The sequence below is a fragment of the Phoxinus phoxinus genome (assembly GCF_949152265.1).
Source record: "Phoxinus phoxinus genome assembly, chromosome: 4".
In the NCBI taxonomy this organism is placed as follows: Eukaryota; Metazoa; Chordata; class Actinopteri; order Cypriniformes; family Leuciscidae; genus Phoxinus; species Phoxinus phoxinus.
This window is the reverse complement of record NC_136879.1, coordinates 20,464,389-20,482,910: the sequence shown is the minus strand read 5'-3', so window position 1 is coordinate 20,482,910 and position 18,522 is coordinate 20,464,389. Positions and strand designations below refer to the sequence as shown.

At 37.2% G+C, this 18,522-nt stretch overlaps 2 protein-coding genes across 2 annotated transcripts; one reads left to right on the top strand and one right to left on the bottom strand.

The window, feature by feature from the left end:
- The first annotated feature begins 59 nt into the window (after positions 1–59).
- Positions 60–10,232, top strand: lin37 (lin-37 DREAM MuvB core complex component). The gene is made up of 10 exons (XM_079610347.1): positions 60–150; positions 1,683–1,752; positions 1,859–1,925; positions 4,802–4,852; positions 4,975–5,004; positions 6,221–6,306; positions 6,736–6,893; positions 7,993–8,124; positions 9,577–9,653; positions 9,749–10,232. Exons 2-10 carry the CDS (start codon positions 1,719–1,721, stop codon positions 9,825–9,827), a joined length of 714 nt encoding a protein of 237 aa, XP_079466473.1. The 5' UTR covers positions 60–150; positions 1,683–1,718; the 3' UTR covers positions 9,828–10,232.
- A 6,102-nt stretch (positions 10,233–16,334) lies between these two features.
- Positions 16,335–18,267, bottom strand: LOC306997491 (fMet-Leu-Phe receptor-like; the record flags this gene model as incomplete). Its single annotated transcript, XM_079610794.1, has 2 exons — positions 18,183–18,267; positions 16,335–17,275 (listed from the first exon to the last, which is right to left on the bottom strand). Exons 1-2 carry the CDS (start codon positions 18,184–18,186, stop codon positions 16,335–16,337), a joined length of 945 nt encoding a protein of 314 aa, XP_079466920.1. The 5' UTR covers positions 18,187–18,267.
- Positions 18,268–18,522: the final 255 nt, after the last annotated feature.

The following is an 18,522-nucleotide window of genomic DNA, read 5'->3' as shown; positions in this document are numbered from 1 at the left end:
TGTGATCGACAGCCATTTTAACCAATAAAAGCGATGCTCTCTTGTCTACTGCAGCCAATGACGAGCCGGGAATCTCATTGCGCGCGGAAGAGGAAAGTCGGATTGTGACTGAAGCGTCTCGTCGTCAGTCTCTCTGCTAAGGATTGAAAGGTGAATAACGTGTTGTTTGGTGTTTATGAAGTATTTCTACCTTCCCAAGTTATATTATTTACTGTATTATGTTTTTGTTAAGGCATTTGTGAAGTCGGTGAAGAGTTTAAATGCCGTTAATCAGGGATTCAAGTGGTTTTCTAGCTAGCTAACGACAGCTGTTTTAGTGTTTGTATCATAACTTAGCTGATTAGCAAAATAGTAACTTACCCGGTTTTTTCTTGTTTTTCATGACCCCTGTGATTTCCGGTTTTCAAACTTTTCTATTGATTTACCTAATTTTTTTTTACTCCTATCTATCTATCTATCTATCTATCTATCTATCTATCTATCTATCTATCTATCTATCTATCTATCTATCAATCATACATATATATATATATATATATATATATATATATATATAACATACACACACATATATATATATATATAACACATATATAACATATATATACATAACATACATATATATATATATAACACATATATAACATATATATATAACATAGGCTACATATATATATATATATATATATATATGTAGCCTATGTTATATATATATATATGTATGTTATGTATATATATGTTATATATGTGTTATATATATATATATATGTGTGTGTATGTTATATATATATATATATAATATATATATATATATATATATATATATATATATATATATATAACATACACACACATATATATATATATATAACACATATATAACATATATATACATAACATACATATATATATATATATATATATATATATATATATATATATATATATATATATATATGTATGTTATATATATATATATATATGTATGTTATATATATACATGTATGTTATATATATATATATATATATATATATATATAATCTATATATATATATATATATATATATAACATACATGTATATATATAACATACATATATATATATATATATAACATACATATATATATATATATATATATATATATATATATATATACATGTATGTTATATATATACATGTATGTTATATATATACATGTATGTTATATATATATATATATATATATATATATATATAGCCTATGTTATATATATATATATATATATATATATATATATATATGTAGCCTATGTTATATATATATGTTATATATGTGTTATATATATATATATATGTATGTTATGTATATATATGTTATATATGTGTTATATATATATATATATATATAACATACATATATATATATATATATATATATAACATACATACAAATATAATTGCAGATGGAAAAAAGAAGGGTCTGAAATTAACTAGGGCTTGGGGCATCAAAATGCCAAAAATGCTCCAATGTTTGGGACATTTTTTTATGTGGGTGCCTCATATTTGTAAAATGCCCTCAATATAGCATATCGCAGCACATCCACTTAATTTTATATTCCTTTCATTGTAATTTCATTAAACCCATTTCAATTATATTAGTCATAAGTATGTACTAAATCATGATCTGAATGATATTACAGGTGAAGAATCCCTGTTGTGTGAGGATCACTGTCACAATGCTTCACTGTAAAATCAAGACTGAAAAAACAGGTGAGGTTGCAAACAAGAGTTTCTTGTTAAAGTTCTGTTTTAGTACGCGGTGTGTCCCTGAAAAAAAAGAAGATTTCATTTATGTGGTAAAATGGTTCTCTTGCAGATGCTGGGGCTCGAAACCGCCTTGATGCAGTTTTGCAAGGTCTGGTTGAGAGGAGTGACAGTGAGAGGTTAGTGCATTACGCATTGAAAGCTTCAGGCTATAACAACCAAGCTGCAAATGGACCTCAGGCAATTAAAGCTCATTAGTGATGAGTCCAATTTTGACTCCCACAGACATCTGTTGTGTCCTTTTGTTGTTGTTTGACATTTAGTGATTGCACTGTATAGTAAGTGCTGCAAGACGTAAAATACAGCCAATCAGAATATGATTGATGTATCATCTGCAGTATCAGTGACTGTCGTAAGTGCCTAGACTTTAATATTCATTAAGTGTTTATTTATCATTCATCATAGTGTTTTACTTAAAAATATTGTTGCAAAATATGAACTATATTACTGTACAATTCTATATAAAAAAGTATATACAACTTTACCTGCATACATGCAGTATACTCACATAAAGTGATACACCTATGAGCCAAAAGTAAAACATTATGATGATGTATACCTGCCTAATATGCTGTTGGTCCTCCGTGTGCTGGCAAAACAGCACTGACCCGCCGAGGCATGGTCTCTACAAGATCCCTGAAGGCGTTCTGTGGTATCTGGCACCAAGACGTCAGCAGCAGATCCTTCAAGTCCTGTTGGTCGCGGCGTGGAGCCACTGTGGATCGAACTTGTTGGTCCAGCACATTACAGATGCTCATTTGGATTGAGATCTGGGGAATTTGGAGGCCAGGGCAACACTTTGAACTCTTCATCATGTTCCTCAAACTATTCCTGAACAATGTGTGCTGGGTGCATTATCCTGCTGAAAGAGCCACTTCCACCAGGGAACACTATTGTCATGAAGGGATGTACCTGCACGCTTTGCTACAAGGTTTAAATGCGTCCACATGAATGGCCAGACCCAGGGTTTCCCAGCAGAACATTGCCCAGAGTGTTACACTCCCTACTCAGTCATCATCCCACAGTGCATCACTTCCCCAGGTGAACAGCACACATACACGGCCGTCAACGTGATGTAAGAGAAAACGGGATTCATCGGTAGGGTTGTAACGGTATACCGATATGGCGGTTTATCACAATATTGACATGTACGATTATCATATTGTGAATATTTGCTTATTAATGGTTTTGGAAAAAAAAAATTAAACCAGATCTCACCTGCGCGTAACTTCTTTCCACTTGACTGCTTAGACTCCACATGTGCAGCGGAGACAATGTCTGAGACAGTGGCTGGATATTCTAATCTCTATCCCCGCTGACAAAAAAGTTAAAATCTGCAGTGTGGGAATACTTTGGGTATCCGAAAAACGAACGCGCAACGTGGGGTTTTCCTTGAAGATGGATATCCAGTTGTGTCCAGAAATGTTGACGAAGAATGGCTGTAAAAGGAGGGTATGCGTCGAACATGTTCTCCAATATTCGCAAACACCATCCCTTCCTGCAGATAAAGTTCCATTTATAACTTAAGGCCGTATTATTTCCGTGTTGCTGAGAGAATTTACAAAATAACGCAGATGTCACGTTACAGCTGTGTCAGCTGCAATAAATCAAATCGCTATATGAGCGTTTTGATTAATATACACCGCAAAAAAATGTATATACTATAAACCTGCTTGTTCTGTGTCATAGATATATACACACTAGATGTCTCATTGGCTATATATCTGTATATATCTATGGTTCTGTTTAATAAACCATATGTTCAACCAAAAAACCCTATCTGGTTTAATTCATTTAAGAGTCATTAGCTGATGATGATTATAATAATAATGATTTAATACCGATGATGGTTTAATACCGTATTCCTTTGAAACCTTGATACCGTGATATTTTCTGAGACAATTATCATATCGTGAAAATCTCATACCGTTACAACCCTATTCATCGGTCAAGGTTACCTTCTTCCACTGGTCCAAGGTCCAGTTCCTACGCTCACATGCTCATTGTAGGCGCTTTCCACGGTGGACAGAGGTCATCATAGGAACTCTGATTGGTTCATGTGAAAAGTCTGGGGAGTTAAATAAAAAAATGTACTAGCTAATGGCTACTCAAGCTTCATTGTGTCCGTAGAGGGTTGTGTTGGCTCGGACCAGACGGGATAGCATCAATGAGCCTTGGGCACTCAACACCATGTCGCCGGTTTGTGGTTTGTCTCTCCTCTGACACTGTTGGTAAATTCTCACCACTGCTGTCCAAGAGCAATCCACAAGTCTTGCCTTTTCAGAGATACTCTGACCCAGTCGCCCTGCCATAACATTTTCCTGCCCATTTCTCCTGCATCCAACGTGATTGTTTGCTTATCTAATCTACCCTGGTCTTAATATGTGTCCTTGTTAGGAGATGATCAATGATATTCACGTGGGACTGGTCATAATGTTTTAACTCATCTGTGTATGCCATAGAGTAAATCTCAGCTTCTTGATTGTTAATATCGTCGTAAAATGTACACGCCCAGCTCTAATCTGCTAAATGTGACTGGAAGTGATTTAGGGAGTCTGGATTCTCTGAACATAATTACCATTTATGGTAATTAAAGGTTATGTTTTTCCACTGTGACTGAGCTCAAAAAAATACTTAGTAAATTATTGATTAATTTCTTTGTTACAATCCATTTGTATTTCAGATGTCTGAATAATTACCATCCTGGTGGTCTGAGATCATTTACTGCTATAATTATATTCTGGAAATACTCTCTTAGCATGTTTTCGTTTTTTAAAAGAAAAATCACATTAGTGGTCATTAGCAATAATGCGTTAATTTGTTCCCTGAGAACCTTGCAAAGTATTCAGATACCGGTAAATGATTCAGGGGAAAAACAAATTGTGTCTGAGTAAATGTTGCCACTAAATGGCTTTCAGAAATTAAGGACCAGTTGTTTTGGGGAAATTGGCATCTGTATAATCCGCTGTGCTTTTTCGTTCCTTTTCTTGCACAGAGAGCAGAATGAAGAGGATTCTGGGAAAATGGTGGCAGACTCTTTGAGCAAGTATGCACATACAGGATGTTTATGTTACTGCTATAAACACGGTCTTCTCCCAGCTAGAAATATGTAAATGGTTAAGATTAATTTAACAGTCATATGTAATGGGCACTTTTTTTTTTTTGCAGGGATTTGTCACCTTCTTCTGCAGGGAAAAGGCAAGGAAAATCTTCTGGCTATTATTTTATGATTAATAAATGTTTCTTAATGTATCTGAATATTTATGAATTTGCTCTGAAATGTTCTCTTTTTAATCAGAGTACCGGTAATGGGCCTTTTGACCAAACAGCCTCTTTAGCCTCTTTTTTATTATTAACTTTTTTAATTATTATTTGTGCATCAATATAACAATGTATAGCAATACAAAACAGTCCAAATAAAAAGCATGTTAAATCATTGCTATATTGCTTAAAGTAGTAATTGGAAAAATGAGAAATTGTCGTAATTTACTCACCCTCATGTCGTTCTAAACCTGTAAGACTTTCGTTATTTCAAGTTATTTAAAGACTTTAAAGTTATTTTAATGAAATCTGAGCAATTTCTGTCCCTCCATTGACATTCTACGCAACTACCACGTTGACGCTTCAAAAAGTTAATCATAAAGAGATCAAAAAACTAATCCATATGAATTGAGCGGTGTATTCCAAATTTTCTGATGAGACATCATCACTTTATATGATGAACAGATTGAATGTAGGCTTTTATTTACATATATATGTATCAATGCACACATCAGTTATATTAAATGGAAACTTAAGCATGCTTGCTTGACGTGCGAGAACCAATGAGGTTCATTCTTGTTACGCAGCACGTTTGAGCTTCAGCAAGAACCAATGAGGTTTGTTCTCTCGTGTCAACCAAGTGCAGTTGAGCTTCTGTTTATGTTTGCTAATCAATGTTTAATGTGAATAACAGCCTAAATTCAATCGGTTCATCATATAAAGCAATTGAGTCTCTTCTAATTTTTTTGACTAAATCACTCGATTGATATGAACTACTTTTACAATCTCTTAATGAACTTTTTGAAGCTACAAAATGGTAGTTGGTAATCTCTAAGATTTCATTCAAATATCTTCATTAGTGTTTTGAAGATGAATGAAAGACTTACGGGTTTGGAACGACATGACTGAGTAATTGATGACAGTTTTTCATTTCTGTGTGAACAAACCCTATAATTTTATATCGGCAGCAAAATCATTGCAAATATATATTAAATCAATATCGCCTCGCCTATCAGCTGCGTGTGAACCACTTAAAGCTCTTCAGCATTTGAGGGTGCTTTGTAAATATTTACAATAGTAATACTTAAACAGTATTCATTCCTAAATGGCTTGGTAGAGTTTCCTGTAAGAGCCTCTTTTTTTCCATTCACAGACCATCATCACGATTCCCACAACACAGAAGGAAGAAGCGTAAAGAGATGGATGATGGTCTAGCAGAAACCAACCAGCACAAACAAAGTAATTGCTAGATCATTTGCAAGCCTCTACGCTTTGTCTACTGCTCTCATTTTGAGAAATGAACACCCAGAAACAGCCAAACTAGGGTATTTTGTTTTCACATTGGCAAGTAATTTTGCCTTATCTACTAGCTGTTGTAGGCAGCTGCTGACTTATCTGTATTTTATAATTGTGTATGTATATTTAGTCAAAGTAACAAAATAAGGGAAAGAGTAAATAATGATATAGGATGAATTCAGGTCAATTTGAAATGAATGATATAAATGTATATTGGTAACTTTGCATCTTTCAGTTAAATTACATGTTTTATCATTTCTGAGAAGCACTGTTGGGTTTTCATATAAGAGAACATTCTGTGGTCAAGTTTTAGAGAATTCAATGGAATTTTCCTGTTTTCTTACATGCTCCACATCTCATCTTCTCCATCAGATGCGTATATTATCAAGTTATTTGACCGCAGTGTGGACTTGGCTCAGTTCAGCACCACCACGCCACTGTATCCCATTTGTCGGGCGTGGATGAGAAACAACCCCTCTATGCGAGAGAGAACTGCGCCCAGCCCCCCTCACAGCTCCGGGGAGGAAGAGGTCACAACTTTGCAATTATTTTTAAAACGCATCCTTTTCAGATCATTGAACTACTCAAAATAACACGGTTGTATTTCGGTCTATAACTGCACTGTGAAGATGGGCATATTCCAAGTTAAATGCCAGCTAAACTCTCTCTGACATTGCTATTTGCCACTGAAAATTACAAACAAAATCATGCTTACAGTAATGTAATTACTGGGGAAATCGTGAAATGTGAAGTTCATATTTTTGTTAGAGCACTTACATAATTTATGTACAAAAAATGTGTAGGTTTAAAATGTTTGTCTAAATCATCTTTTTGAAGTGGGACTATTTTATTTGGTGGATGAACATTTGTTTGTATAATTCTGGCAATGACGTTCCTTGTAAAAAAAGTTCCCACGATCCATGACACACAGGAAATTTCCAAAAATTAAATTTTGAGACCTAAATAGTCATCAAAATGTCTTTAGTAAAGATACATTTTTTTTAGTTAAACAGTATTTATTTGACTCTGTAAGAGTGATCTCTAAAAAAAAAAAAAGTTCTCATAGTCTAATGACTTGGAAAAGTCAAGTAAAGGACCCCTGATGTAAACGGATAGTTATCAAGCACCCTTACATATGGTTATTTTAGTGTTTATTTGGGTGATTGTTGCACTATAAACTTCCTTTGCAAGGGCATCCCTGTAAAAGCATTTATAATTGTTTATACAGAATCAGTATCTTTGTAAATCATGCCAGACTACTTGAGTTGTATTTAACTTGACCTTAACCTCATTCTTCTATAATTGAAGTTTGTCCTTGGAGCAAAAGAAGAATTAAAAACATGTCTTGGCCCACTGCAGCATAATATCTTAGAAAACTATTTCAGTTACATTTTTAGTTAAGTTCAAAGCTTGTTGTTATTACTAATCCTGCAACATCTGGCTTCACTTTACCTTCTGAATTCAATTACCCAGTGGAGAAATAAATGCATCTTTTTCCATTGAATTTCCCTGGCTTCCTCTCACAATTAAGGATTGTCTTTGGCTTCACTTCTTTGAAAAATAGAGTAATTTATGCCACAACAAGCATTACAATTGAGGGAAACTGTTCTTCGATTCTTATTCTTTCAGATGACTGACATGCTGAATGGCAAAGGACAGAACGTGTACAGGCTTCCTCCGCCTGTTTCCTGTCCAGTAGGTTCAGCTGGTGAACCTGTTAATCTTAGAATTCCACCTGTAGAGAAACCAGCAGAGAGCCAGGTGGGTTATAGCAACTGTTGTGGCGTACATGGCGTACAGGAAACGCTTATCTTTCCTTGAGGATCTGCATTTAAGCAATCCTTTTGACAGGAACTGCTAAATGACAGAAGATAAAGTTGCCGTCAAACACTTCTGCTTAACCCTTTACCAATCTTTGTTAGGAATGTGATAAGTAAACCTGTTTGCATACTGAATTGATTGGTCTTGTCATCGTTTCAAGAAGACGTATTATGCTTTTGTAATGTTGCTGTTTGAGCATGAAAAAATTCTGCAAAGTCATAAAGCACAGTCACTCCAAAGGGAGTTATTCTCTATATTCTGAACTCTCTGAAACGCATCAATTGTAGTCTTGAGATTCCTCTATTAAATAATTCCCACCCAAGGCATACGCAAAATAATGCGGTTGAGGCCTGGTTGAGTTAGTTAGTAGTGTGGTGAAACTCGTGGTTATGGTAAGGGGCGTGACATTTCCAAAACCCGCTTGAAGCGGTTGACCAATCATAAACACACTGGTCCAGCCGACCAATCAGAGAACACTGTGCTTTTCGGAAGGAGTGGCTTCATTTAGACAGGAACTAAACAGGGGTGTGTTTCCTGTACAACAACGTAACTCGCTGCTTAACTACCATAGTACGATGCATCGTTGAAGAAATCAACTAGCTAGTCACGACTGTTTCCCGAAACCGTATTGTCGCAAATTGGTCGTTCAACAACGCTGGTTAATGTCACGCAGGTGGTGAAGTAATAACTACCTTTAATGAATCTGTTTGAGATCGAATTAATGCTAGATGTTTTGCTATAAATTACAGACATGGCACCTGAAGACCAATTCTCATTTTTCTCAGTTATTTTGCTTTATTTCCAGATTCAATCATAGGCTTGTTCTTACTTTACTTAGTATATCACGTTCGCACATGCGCACTATTCAAAAACGACGCTTTAAATCTTTTGACAAACTAAAAGACGTAAATAACATTTGTATGTATTATAACAGATTGTACCGAATGTCAGCTTGCTTATTTGGCTCAAGATGTCATGTCATGCAAACAAGAAATTCTGCTTCTAACCTCAGGCCGAGAGCTGTCATTCCAACCACACAACTTTTCCGATGCTGTTTGCGAATGTTCGTTGGAACTATGTTTTCGGGAAACACCAGCTCGTTGAACTAAGCTGATAACGATGGAACTTATGTCCATTGTTGGCTGACGATGCTTTAGGGAAACGCACCCCTGAGCATTACTGACAGACTGAGTAGAGAGGTGCTGCTGTTTTTTCAACATGCACCCATGAAAACCTATTCTTGTAGACCCCCAAAACAAAGTCAATAACTTGTACAAGGGCATAACAGGTCCTATTTAAAGTTTGCAATACTCTAATGTTGCTAAATTGTGTGCTTCATGTGACTATATCCATCTGTGATTTTGGTATTTGCAAGATCTTTTTCTTTTTCAGTCCGTAGACACTGCAGCGGCAGGCACCTCACCTCTTGTCTTCAGTCACATCAAACGCTGGAAGAAAATTAGACAAAAGTATAACATTCATTTCCACTTATTTTATGGGGGATGGGTATTTACAAATGAAATTATGCATATGTTCTTTATCATTTGTTCCGTGTGTGTTTTAGGTGGAAGGAGGCCTCCAGCAAGAACCAGCTGAGATACAGCGAGAGCATAAAAATCCTAAAGGAAATGTATGAGCGTTAGTTCACATGCATCCCTAGTGCATCTGAAGAAAATCTGTTAAAGGAATTAAACAAAAATGTCCAGGCAGGAAGCCTTCAAGGAGAGTGAAATAGTTGAGACCTGAACTTTAGTTTAAAATATGTGAGTACCGGTAAATTATTTTATAGTAAAAAAAAAATGTTTTCTTTAAATACAAAAAAGCATTGGTTTTGAATAAATCTACAGCACTGAAAATGAATTTGATGTGTTTATTGAATAAATTGAATTAATTCTTTATGCCAGTTCTTGACCCTCTGCTATTTATTATTAGATTAAACTGCACACCCAATGGGAAACATTTATGCAGTATTTTTAACTCCAAAGAGTCCCATTCAAAGCTTTTTTTACATGCTTTTATTCAGAATAAAGGGAACAAATGGCTAAAGTACATATAAGTGGCGTATAATGATTATGTTGCAAAGCAAATTGTGAGTGATTTTCTCAAAGTCTTGTGTCCTCCTGGCATCTGTTAGGTGTGGAGGTGCTGGTGGCCTGGTGCCTTTTGTCTGCTTTTTGACCCTGAAGTTCAGATGCTCTTCAGTAAATGTCATCTCCAGCAGCAGACACTGTTTAACAGGGTTCCCATGCAGTTTGGAAAAGTATGGAATTTGATTTTGAGTAATTTCCAGGTCGGGAGAAGTATGGAAAACTATTTGCATTTCCAGACCATTGCCCCTATTTAGTTTTCTATAATAGAAAATCTAATGAATTTAAAAGAAATTAATGAAAATAAATTTATCGTAGGATACAAGAAGTGTTTTCATGGCAGCTGTTTAGCGATTCTTTAGTGATTGTCAAACACAGCTGAATGATAGTGGCTGGTTATAAGCAATTTTGGGTTTCTTCTCATGATTTTCTTAGAACCGTATTACAGAGTCTCTAGAAAGACCTTTGCAAAAATAAACAGACCTCCGCGTGCAAGAAACCATCAAACTTAGCATAGACAATATTGTGCCATCAGCCCATTTTGTGTTATTCTCCACTGCCATAGAGGATGCATTGAATTGGATATTAGGCCTTGATATTAGAGGTACTACTAGCCTGGTTGACACCAGACCCTTCTCGGTTGTAGCTGAGAGTGGGTCTGGGGAAGGTTCATTCACAGCCCATTTCCAAAGGTGTCTCACCAATAGATATCGCTCAAATGCCTCTGGGCGCAATTGGATCCCAGCTAGCGGAACGTTCTCAGAACATTGGCTAACGTTCTCTGAAAGTTATCAAAAAACGTTCTTGCTGTAATGTTATTATAACGTTGTGCCAACGTTATATGACATTGATAAATAGATCTATGTTAGGAAATTTAAGCTGATATTTCCTACTGACACACCACAGAAAAATATATAAATAACTGGCTTAAAACCACTTTTTGGGGTTAAATACTAACGTGCCTAAGACTTTTGCATTGTATGCAAACAAGAATTTATTTCGAGATTTTATTTGCATGCTTACACGCATTACAATTTCTAGTTTTATATATACTATGATGACCTATGTCTATATTAACTCTACAAGCATAAAATATAAATAACTGGCTTAAAAACATTTTTTGAGGGGTTTCCTACAAAAAACGCTTTTATTTTCTCATTATGTACATTGCACATCACCACATTTTTTTCAATGACTCTCAAACAGGTCCGAGATGATTCAGTCTGAATCGCAGAGTCCCAAACGCAGGTCCCTCCTTGTCTCGAGCCTACTCTGCTCTGATTGGCCAAACAGACCAGTCTGCTGTGATTGGTGAAAGCTAAATGCCCATATTACTCCCTAAAGCGATTGTACACACTGTAAAGACCGTAACAATGGTGTTGATTTTACAGGATCAATCCTCAGAGCCCGAGTCCGATGATGAAACATTGGAAGAACTAGTAATTCAACCCGAACCTCCATCGCAAGCATGACTTGAGGACGTTTCTCATTGATACGCTAGAAGAACACCCAGTAGAAAATATATACATCAATAAATAAACATACTTACGTAACATACCATAAAGTGGGTACTGTCCCATCTGTAATGGACATTAAGTGTTTTGTAAACCTCATTTAGACTTCATGGAGATTTGTACTGCTGTTGTGGTAATTTTAACCAGACTCTTCACATCCTCATCCTTTGGAAGTGTTTACAAGGAGAATTTGCTTTTGCAGAGTAGAAAACAGCATCTTCTCGACATACAAAACATTACTCAGCTACAGTGTTTGAGGGTGGATCAAGTTGTTTGTGGGTGGACAATGTAGAACATAGGTGGTCATTAGGCAAATGTGTTACCCAGTGATGTGTAGCCGTCACGGAAGTGGGATTCAAATTCCTGATGACTCGTTCCTGTTCAGTGTTGATTCTTTCTTTTAAGAAACAATAACTTTATTTATTGCATGCTCTTTCGTCTTCAGAACTTTGCAGATAGCTGCATTACACATTGCATGAAAGGGAATATTCGAAAAAGCATAATAGGGACATTTTGAATATGGTCTTAAAGTCTACAGAGTTTTGAAATTTTAATTTTGAAATGGAAAATGTGTAGGAACCCTGCAGTTTAAGCTTTTGCTTATATTCCTCAGACATGAACATATATAGGATGGGGTTCAGACAGCTGTTCAACATTATCAGGTTTTCAGCTATTGCTGCAGTTATTAAAAATACCCTTGAAACACTTTCAAGCCACTTATTTTCAGCTACAAATCCTATATAAAAGAAAAAAAACAAATGACTGAAGGCTAGATATGAAAAAGACCACCACAGCTATGGCCCGAATAGGCCTAAGTTTTTCCCTTCCGAGATAATTTGCGCTGCGTCCAATGACAACACTACGCCTCTGGAAACATGTGCAACTAGTCCAATCTTGATTGGTGCTCCCAATGAGATGTGACGGCCTAAGGCGGAAGCTACAAAGGAAGCCGGCAACACAGCAGCATCAGCGCTGGTGGGTAAAGCTTATTCTGCGGCGGGTCAGGCTGCAGTATGTCTGCACACAATGTCTATCTTGCAGGCATACCTGGCTGATCTGCTAAAAGACCTGGGTGACAGTGAGGAGGTCATCACTGGCGTAATCAGCGCACTGTTAATATCTCTCCGGACCAGGAGACCCGTTCTCCCCCGCAAAAAGATTGGGATGAAGGGCAAAACGGATACGAGGATCATTATTGTCGCTAAGAGGGCTTTGTCAAAGAAGAAATCCTGGAAATGCTGGCCATGTTTCAGGCTCTGAAACACTTCCTCCCATACCTAAGGGGCCATCACGTTCTTGATCGCACAGACAACACATCGGTGATCTCTCACATAAACCATTCTGCTTGCCATGTCACTGTCGCGTCACTGTCACGGTCTGCTGTCACGTCCCTTATTCAAGCTGGCACACCAGATCCTCCTGTGGGCCAAAGGGAAGCTTTTCTGAGTAGTATACATCCCGGGGGATCTAAATCAGGGAGCAGACATCCTGTCAAGGCAGAGGCTGAAGCCCTAGGAATTGAGACTCCACCCCGAGTTGGTGGAGCTCCATTGGGAGAATTTCGGACAAGCGGAAGTAGATCTTTTCACATCTCTAGAGATGACACATTGTCCACTGTGGTTCTCCCTCACTCATCCAGCTCCTCTTAGACTGGACGCCATGGTAGAGACATGGCCGAGGCTACGTCTGTACGCCTTTCCCCCGATCACTTTGCCCCCAGGCGTTCTGGGGAGAGTTCGCCGGGACTGGTACCCCTTTTTTGAGTTTAAGTGCTGGTTCAGAGCCAGAGCATAGTTTCAAATCAGTTATTTGTCTTTTGACACCCCAAGCACCAGCTCTGAACCAGGAAAAGTGGTAATTAAGTAGCACCAAAACATTGCTGGTCTAGATGTAAGAACTGCTTGCGTCAGGGGGCGGGGTTACCGTGACCAACAAGACGAACAGAAACTTGTGACCGACATTTTTTAAATAGCAGCTAATCGAGGTAATAGCAGCTTGATTGTAATCGCTGTCTATGCAAGTTACGGTGAGCTGCATGAAGAGTTGGCGTTGGATTCGCCTTGTTTGGATGCCGATGTAGGTTCGCAAAGCCATGAGCATCAATAGTAACGCAACGACCACCATTGTTGAGGGAAGGCATGGTCGAGATGCATCAGAGCGGTGCGGACCGTTCGGAGCTGCGAGAGTGTTTGGAGAGTCCTTGTGCTTTTGGATCGCTTTCGCAATGCTTTGATGTCATGCGCCGATCGGTCTGCGAGAAGCCAAACCATCTTGAACAAGCCTGGTGTGTTTGTGTCGGGCGCTGCTGTGCTAGCATTGCTTGGCAACATGAGATGTATACAGTGACGTAAGACCTGGCTCTGTGGTGGCTCTCTAGCCTGTGGAAAGGAAAACTGGTTCTTAGAAAGCTCGTCAGTCGAACCAACTCCGAACTGGCAACAGCTCTGGCTCTGAACTAGCACCCGGTTCATGCTGGTGGAAAAGGGGTAGACGACTTCTGGAGAGAAGGCGTAGTCGGCTGAGTGCTGCTCGCTCAGACTGAAAAGGGGCTTGTTCGACGGCGAAGGCTTCCAAGGTTTCAGAGATGTGAAGTTGTCGCTGAAGGAGTGATATCTGCTAAAATGGCGTTTTTTGGGGACTAATATAGGCTAAAGCCGTGCCCCCTTGGCGGGCTCTGACGTGATATGCCCGCGCTATTGGATGTGCAGTTGCCGCAGCACAGCCAATGAGTGAGACAGACACTCACTGTGCTAGCTGTGCAGCTGCAAAATGCATTTTACATTATAGGCTTCAGTAAATCGAGGAAAAGGAGTTTCACTGCATATACGCAATACGAACCGTTCAAAAGGGAACGTATCATGTGCTCACGAGAAACTTTTGTAAAAAAAAAAATATTTTTTTTAAAGGGTTAGTTCACCCAAAAATGAAAATAATGTCATTAATGACTCACCCTCATGTCGTTCTAAGCCCGTAAGACCTCCGTTCATCTTCGGAACACAGTTTAAGATATTTTAGATTTAGTCCGAGAGATTTCTGTCCCTCCATTGAAACTGTATATACAGTATACTGTCCATGTCCATAAAGATAATATAAACATCATCAAAGTAGTCCATGTGACATCAGTGGGTTAGTTAGAAGTTTTTGAAGCATCGAAAATACTTTTTGGTCCAAAAATAACACAAAATAAGACTTTATTCAGCATTGTATTCTCTCCCGGGTCTGTTGTGAATCTGCGTTCAGGACTCCGCAGTGACGCTGCTGACGTAAGACGCTGATGACGTGTTATCTGGTGCGCCCGAGCTTCCTTTACAGTCTGAGGGAGACGCACGCTATATTCAAGCTATTCTACATTGTTTGCGTGGATATCATTTTTTTAATGGTGCGTAAATGTGCATGTCGCGGATGAGACACTTTTACAGCGTGCGTTTCCCTCAGTCTATAAATGAAGCTCGGGCGCACCAGATAACACGTCATCAGCGTCTTACACCATCAGCGTAACTGTGAAGGATTGACAACAGACCCGGGAGAGAATACAATGCTGAATAAAGTCTTATTTTGTGTTATTTTTGGACCAAAAAGTATTTTCGATGCTTCAAAAACTTCTAACTAACCCACTGATGTCACATGGACTACTTTAATGATGTTTATATTACCTTTATGGACATGGACAGTATACTGTATACAGTTTCAATGGACGGACAGAAAGCTCTCGGACTAAATCTAAAATATCTTAAACTGTGTTCCGAAGATGAACGGAGGTCTTACGGGCTTAGAACGACATGAGGGTGAGTCATTAATGACATTATTTTCATTTTTGGGTGAACTAACCCTTTAATCTAAATATCTTTAAAGGTACAATATGTAAGAATTTTGTAATACAATATCCAAAAATCAAAAAGCACAGTGTGATATATTTCCTGCTGTTGTGTAGGCTACTTACAATATCCTAAAAATGTAATCTATTAAATAATGGGCCATCCCGGACTCCCTGTTCACTTGTTGCATGTCAATTATGTAATATCCACGTTATCCCTGGTTTCCGCTCTTACTGCCATAGTAACCATGGCGACAGACGTGAACAACAGCGTTATGTCTAGCGGCACGCTCACACTGTTGTTGTTGTTTCGTTCAAACATTATGGACCATGGCATGCAGACTTTGTGACAAAAGGAGAACTATAAGGAGGATAAATATCAGCATGGCTTTTCGAGATGGAACATCTTAAGGAAATTACAATCCAATGCATGTATTTTTAATATTTTATTCAGAATAAAGTTCAAACATAAATCAAAATGAGCTGTTGCATATTTGGATTTATAAAAAGGTTCACAAACATATAATGTTCCCTTAATCATTAGGAAATACTTTCCCCATTTGGTTCTACAAAACAAATGATACAGTCATACAACAAACAAGAAAATTTGAAATTGCTGTTTTTTGAAAGCAAAAGTTGTTAAGTCGATAGATAAGGACTACAGTGGTTGATGTAATGGTGATTCATTATGGTGGACACAATCATTTAGAGACTGTGCAGAGTTGTTTTTTTTTTTTACATATCTAATAATTCAAAGTTGTTTGTCTTGCTCTGCTCTTCCTTTTGTATCTGCCTTCTGAAGTCCAGATGATCTTCAGCAAACGCCGTCTCCAACACCAGCAGTAGAGACTGTTTAAGCTTCTTCTTATATTCATTACACATGAACACATAGAGAATGGGGTTTAAACAGCTGTTTAGAAAAAGCAGATAGCCACTAAATAAATTTGCTTTCCAAAGTAGTTCCATATTACTGGTACTCCATTTATCCATTTCTGCTGTCATTGTACAAATAATGCAAACATAGTATGGAAAACAACATATGAAAAAAGTCAGGACAACAGCGATAATGACCCTGTATGAACTGAGCTGATTCCCCATTTTGAGGCGTTTTATTCGTACTCCAATAGCAATGTGTGAAGAAGCAATGATCACGAAGGGGATGAGAAAGCAGATTAAAAATACAAATACTCCCCGAATCATAGCAGGGATCACATTCATGATGAAGAAAGAGCTGATGATCAAAACCCACACGATCATGCAGATGATCCTGGCTCTACGTAGAGTTCGTTTATTTTGAGCCCAAACAATCATCCATGTGCACAGGCATCTGTCCAGACTGATAACTACAAGGAAAAAAGTGCTAGCAAACAGATTTAGGTCCATCGCCATGTAGAAAACGTACATAAAGGACCAGTTCAACCAAAAGTAGTGAATATATTTTATAATAATTACGGATAATATGAAGATGAAGTCTGCAATCGCCAAGTTGAGAAACCAAATGGAGTTGACTGTCGTCTTCATTCTGCAGCCAGTCAGAAATATGACAAGCCCGTTTCCAATGAAACCCACTATAAAGGTGACCGTGTACATGCATATGTAAAAAATCTGAAAGCTTGAGTGCTTGGTGGTAGTAGAGTTTGTTGTGCCTCCGGTAAAGGTTTCAGGTCCAAAGCTTTCTAAAAAAAAGAGAGAAAACACAGGTGAGGGCTTTTATTGAGTCTGTTTCGGGTGCATTATCTTAACATTGCGGTGTTTCTTGTGCAACATAATACTGTATTTCTGCAGTTTAACACACCACAATGCTATTTTCTTGAGATTTTGACCATAAAACAAAAAACGAAATAAAATGTGATAATGCAAATATTCGAAAGCATTAACATTTATGTTTGGATAAACTGAAAAAAAAATATTGTACATAAACTACGGTAATTCACATAATTTCTGCTGTCTGATTTCATCTTTAAAGAAATATTTTGTCTTGTCATGTATGAGGAGTCTGTTTATAATTTGATTAAGAAACTTTGGGCATTGCATTGTCCTCACTTTTTTTTTTTTTTTTGCAGTGTAAAGGTGGTTAGATGCAAAGAAGATCAGTCACAATTCAGTATGCAAACATATTTAAGAAAGAAGACCAAATGCAATTCAGTCTTATATTAAAATGCTGTTATTCCAGCAGTTATAGGTCACATTTTGAAGACATTGTTTAGACAAATGCTGCTGGCGCTGGCGCTGACACCGCCATTTATTTTTTTATTTATTGTCTAGTTTTATCCATTTAAAGAATAAATGCCCCTTTTTTAAATGGTAAAAATTGAACAGACTTTTATATATTTTGTATTCAACAATACTCTAAGTGTAATTTTTAAACTGTGAGCCAAATATAATGGGATACATTTTTATAGACTAAATACTATTTTTTTTATATATATATATTATAATTACATGACATGATATACTTATTGATGATCTCGTTTTAGCAGGCACTCTATCTTTTTGTATTGACTGTCTCTTAAACAGTTTTACAGTTTTAAGAGGTGTTTAAAAAAACATGTCATATAAATAATACACATATTCAGTTCTTACCCATTTTGAGCTGTTAATGCACTGGGACAAGCAGAGTCTTGATCTTGGTACAGTATATCTTCTCAGTCTTGCTGACAGATTGTTGGCTTTATACCAGACAGCAAATGTACATCGACTGATTTCCTGTTACTGATAGTGGTCCTCAGCAGATTGATGAATGATTACAGCTGTATTTAGCATCACCGTGTGAAGTGGGCATGTACAGAGCCTTTCCTGCCACAGAATGTTCCTGAAGCTCAACACAGAGCATGCTGCTAGACTTAAATTCAAATACATGAACTGATAAAAAAATGTATATACAGTAAGTTGTTTTGAATAACAGTGCCAATGCGAAATGAAT